Here is a 5,000-nt window from a genome sequence, read left to right as displayed (position 1 = left end):
GACGTAGAATTACACACGAGTGCTGTCAATTTGTCAACCTATTGTCAACCTATCAACCAGGTTTTTTTTGTTTATGTTTTTATTTTGACGGTTATCGGTTTGCAAAGCAGCAGCAATTCCTCCAGGGAGATATTCCTCCAGAACAGGGGTCAGGAACCTATGGCTCTAGAGCCACATGTGGCTCTTTTGGGAATTGTATCTGGCTCTTACTTAGGTTGCCAACTTATTATAAATAAACGTATGTGTTCCGTATTGAACTGAAACGGGACACAGGACATTAAAATGTGTTAAAATACAGGAAATTACATCTAAGAAATACAAACATTTTGGGGGAGGATCCCCAGACCCCTGCCATAATGAAGTTGACAGTTGGCTACCCTATACTTTTACCAGTTGTCAATAAAAGTAATAACTTGACAATACACTCTAAATTTGTTGGGGTTAATTGAAACACATGCTTTTAATTGTATTCTGTGTTTTTAAATGGTATGGCTCTCACGAAAATGTATTTTTAAAAAATTGGATTTTATGGCTCTCTCCACCAAAAGGGTTCCTGACCCCTGCTCCAGAACATGTTTCAGTGGTACACCTGGCCACGTTAACCTACAGGAAGTGGTAAACCTGCCCACAGGTGTCATTCATTTATGAAAGCGAGGACTCTTCTATTACATGATTTACTGCTAACTCAAAGTTAATGTATGAGCTAGGATCTTTTAATAACTCCCTAGGGAGTTAACCAGTTAACCAGTAACAAAAAAAATGTAGAAAATCACACAGAATGGCTACGTTTATGTGACGTTTTTAATTCCGAATGAATTATTCCCAATTAAATAGTTACGCCGAATTCTGAGGTGTTTACATGACGTTTTCAAAGCGGAATCAAACTTTTGGTAACCAAGCCATGGAGTAAAGGCTTTTTACTTTTGAAGAGAGTGCCTTGGTATTTTTTTCTTTTTCAACATCGGAATCAACCTTTATTCAGAATTAAAGTGAGTTAATTCTGAATTAAATCTCTCATGTAAATGTAGCCAATGACAGGGAATGTGCAGGAATACACTCCCATCAAACACAGTAGAGAGATGTGGTCATCATATGCTCAGAACGAGACTTGTATCAGACAAACACTATTGTTGTAAACCCCACAACCCTTTCAAACAGATTGTTAAGTCAATTAGTATTGATTTGCACCAGGAGACGCTGGTCAATACAAACTAATGTTATGATCAATGTGCCAAGTTCAATAGAATAGACTAAAGCTTACGAGCTTGGAACACGTCAATATGCAAATAAATTCATCTACATTCCCTTTTTTAATTTACTACAGGAAAAAAAATCCTAATTAATGTTGGTAACCTAAGGCTACTGTTTGGATCAAAGTGTAGAATCCTACCGCAATTACAACATCCATAAAGTTGTCAAAATTGGTGATTGTGTAAAGTATAAATTTAGAGCTTTATTGAGATCATTGTAACTGTTTAATTAGGCTCTTACTGGCAAAGGACAAAAAATCTGAAAATATACAGAGTGCTATACTGTTTCTTACAGTGAAGGTGGTTACATACATGATGCATTTTTAAAGTTAGAAAATCAGGAAGTTCTTTAGGAATTAATTAAATCAGCACAGTTCAATCTAAAGCAAAAACTGGCAGCCGAGTTGCGCTGTGTCGAGCTGTAGGCCTACCAGAAAACCGGCAGTGGCAAAGAGGCATAAGTGTTTTGGACAGGATGCAGGATTTTAGCATTTTGCTTTCTTCAATGCTGCCTGAACTGAGCTGGTGGATATCAAGATGCAGTCATCTATTTTGATCTCTCTCTCTCTCACACTAAAACACTGAATAAAAAATTGCAATAAATAACTAGAACAACAGACACAGACAAACCATACACACACATACACACTCTCATCAAATGATGAACCTCTACCTTGCGGTCGTAGGGCTCTCCGCGGAGCATCTCGGGAGCCATCCAGAAGGCGGAGCCCACCAGAGACATCTTGCGGTCGGGGTCAGTAGTGGCCTGCAGCTCCCCCACCCCCACCTCTCTGGCCAGACCGAAGTCCGTCACCACCGCCTCTCGCCCCCGCTGGGTCACCCGGATCAAGCAGTTCTGACACAGACAGAGAAGAAAACAAAGAATAATAATACATTAATGAATGATTCTTTAATGACCATTCAGCAAGGCGCGGCTGTAATTTGTTTCCAACACAGCGTGGTTGAGGTTCCACCATACATCTGACATTTACACGAGAGAATCATTATCATTATCACAGAGTGAAACATTTGTAATATGACAGTTAGGCACATACAAGGTCAACAGCCTGGTGTTATGAATCTGTGAAACAACACACCACAACAGTGCTGCTCACGGAAATATTTTTTAAAGCGGTTGTCAAGGCGATCAGCCAACAGCTTGAGAGTGTGACAAGATGGAGTTGTTTTCACAACATAAAAACACAATCTGTGGTTAACATTTTCAACTGCTCTTGACAAAGCGGCACATTGCATTGCACAATGGGACATCTCTGAAATAGCTAGGACAATTACTGCACTGAATCTTCAACACAGCAATACAGGACAATCACTGTACGTGCTTGCGTGCATGCGTGCATAATGCTTTTTCTGTATTTTTGTATTCTTGTAAAGTAATGTCTTGTGTATTCTGTTTTCTATGTATGTATGCAACTGGACACTTATTTTCCCTCTGAATCAGTAAATGACACTCTACTCTACACGAAATATTACGCAGCACATGCGATACCAGCATCTCACCACAGGGGGGCAGTTTAAGATTGCACCTATCAGAGCCGTACATAGAGTTTGGCACCTTTGCCTTATCTGTTTTCAGCAGAGTTTCACATGGAGTTGTCAGAACGAGTGAAGCTGTAAGCAAATGGCATGTTCATTTTCCAGATCAAAAAGCAGTCTAGTTTAAGTACCTGACTCTTTTGACGCAATGTAACCTGGATAAATTAAATTCTTCAGTTACATTTTAACAAAGCACTATGCTGAAGCCAGATGTGTTGTGGTGCAGTGCAGTCAGGCTGTGTGGTGTACCACACAATGAATAGGCAAAGGAGCCTATGGGTACCCATGGGGAGAATTGCAAGAACTTGGCTAAGTTGGTTAAATTAACCCTGAGGTAGTGGTAAATTATCTAATAGAGGAGCCTGGAGGTAGTGGTAAATTATCTAATAGAAGAGCCTGGAGCTGGAGGTATATTATCTAATAGAAGAGCCTGGAGGTAGGGGTAAATTATCTAATAGAAGAGCCTGGAGGTAGTGGTAAATTATCTAATAGAAGAGCCTGGAGGTAGTGGTAAATTATCTAATAGAAGAGCCTGGAGGTGGAGGTAAATTATCTAATAGAGGAGCCTGGAGGTGAAGGTAAATTATCTAATAGAAGAGCCTGGAGGTGGAGGTAGTGGTTAATTATCTAATAAAAGAGCCTTTCTTTGCTAAATTACATCTGTGGACTATCTACTAGCTGGTTTACCATTTCCGTTCCAATAGGCTAACTTTGCCACGTTTATCACTTAACCCTGTTCTTGGAATAGTACCCAGGATCCAATCCAGTCTGTCGTTTCCCAACACCGCCCGTCTCTAACTCGTTCCCCAACACCACTTCTCTCTAACTCGTTTCCCAACACCAGCTCTCTCTCTCTCTCTCTCTTCCCAACTCCACCTCTCTCTAACTCACTTCCCAACACCGTCTCTCTCTCTCTCTCTCTTCCCAACACTGCCTCTCACTAACTCACTTCCAGTCATCTCTTCACTGTCACCTTCAAACAAACATTGGCATAAAAATCCCCAAAAAACATTGGGCTCAAGCAATCATATCTACGTCATACTTGTTCATTAATAAGTGAGAACAACGCCAGCTGTCATGACAAAAATCTAGAAAGCCTTTTGTTTGCGTATTCTCCAGCATGGTGTGCTAATCAAACAACAACATGTTGTGCTCTTGTGTATGTGTGTGTGTTCTGTCATCGTTCTGTCAGCTGAGCAGTCACCCAAAGCTTCCGAGCAACCAGGCCCTCCCACGGGGCATCATGGCCAGGTAGAGCAACCAGGCGCTCCCACGGGGCATCACGGCCAGGTAGACAGGTAGACATCAGCACAGAGCCAGGTGGCTGACGGTAATCCAACACCAGGTGGGCAATGGGCAGTCATGGGTAAGCGGTTAGGGCGATAGACTGGTAGCCCAAAGGTTGCCGATTCGACTCCCGAGTTGCCAGGTTGGTGGGGGCGGGGGGGAGTAATTAACCAGTGCTCTCCCCCATCCTTCACCATGACTGAGGTACCCTGAGTGGGGATGGGTATTGGCAAGGGGTTCATGATGCGATATGCATCACGACACAAATGCGATGCGATGCAATTCTATCACGATGCATTCATGTATTATTGCGATGCATTGCGGTATTTACTTCATTCATTTTCTTTTTTTTACCTTTGCCAACATTAAATAATAAAAATATAAATAAAAAACTATGAACATTATATGTAGAATAGGTTGCAAAAAGCTAATAATCTTTTTTTTTAATTTGATGATTTGAAGCTTCGAAGCACTGTCACATCATATAATGTGGTTGTTTTCTTGAAAAAAGGGTAACAGAACTTTGAAAGGACATCACAATACTGCGTCCTTGCACCACAATACAGTATTGTAACTCACGTATCACGATTATCACAATTCAATATAATATCGTCACAGCCCTAACCCTGAGTACGGTACAGTCACACCAACACAAGGGACAGCTGGCAGAGGGATGGCTTCTCTGTTTGCACACACAACCACATGGCCAGAGGGAATACTGATAACGGATTAATTAGGTGGTGAAATATCAGATGGCATTAGGCCTCCTGAAGCCTCACCAAACTGAAACACGCACGCACGACGGCATAAATGCACGTACACATGTTTTCAGAATGTTCTTCCAAGCCTTCAACTTTCCAAAAAACAAAAGGGTCCAAATGGCTGACATAATCCTCCAATCAAATCGGT

General features: G+C 41.4%; 1 protein-coding gene across 2 annotated transcripts in view; it reads right to left on the bottom strand.

Moving 5' to 3' along the window:
- zgc:113162 (uncharacterized protein LOC553743 homolog) overlaps window positions 1-5,000 on the bottom strand; it is a 73,457-nt gene that overhangs the window by 5,989 nt on the left and 62,468 nt on the right. For both annotated transcript variants that reach the window (XM_063210219.1, XM_063210220.1), the window contains one exon: window positions 1,924-2,106. In XM_063210219.1, coding sequence (XP_063066289.1) covers window positions 1,924-2,106 — 183 coding nt within the window. The remainder of the gene's footprint in view (window positions 1-1,923; window positions 2,107-5,000) is intronic.

This window comes from Engraulis encrasicolus, chromosome 11, assembly GCF_034702125.1.
Source record: "Engraulis encrasicolus isolate BLACKSEA-1 chromosome 11, IST_EnEncr_1.0, whole genome shotgun sequence".
Taxonomy (NCBI): Eukaryota; Metazoa; Chordata; class Actinopteri; order Clupeiformes; family Engraulidae; genus Engraulis; species Engraulis encrasicolus.
The sequence above is the reverse complement of the archived record's forward strand: the minus strand, read 5'-3'. Positions and strand labels throughout refer to the sequence as shown.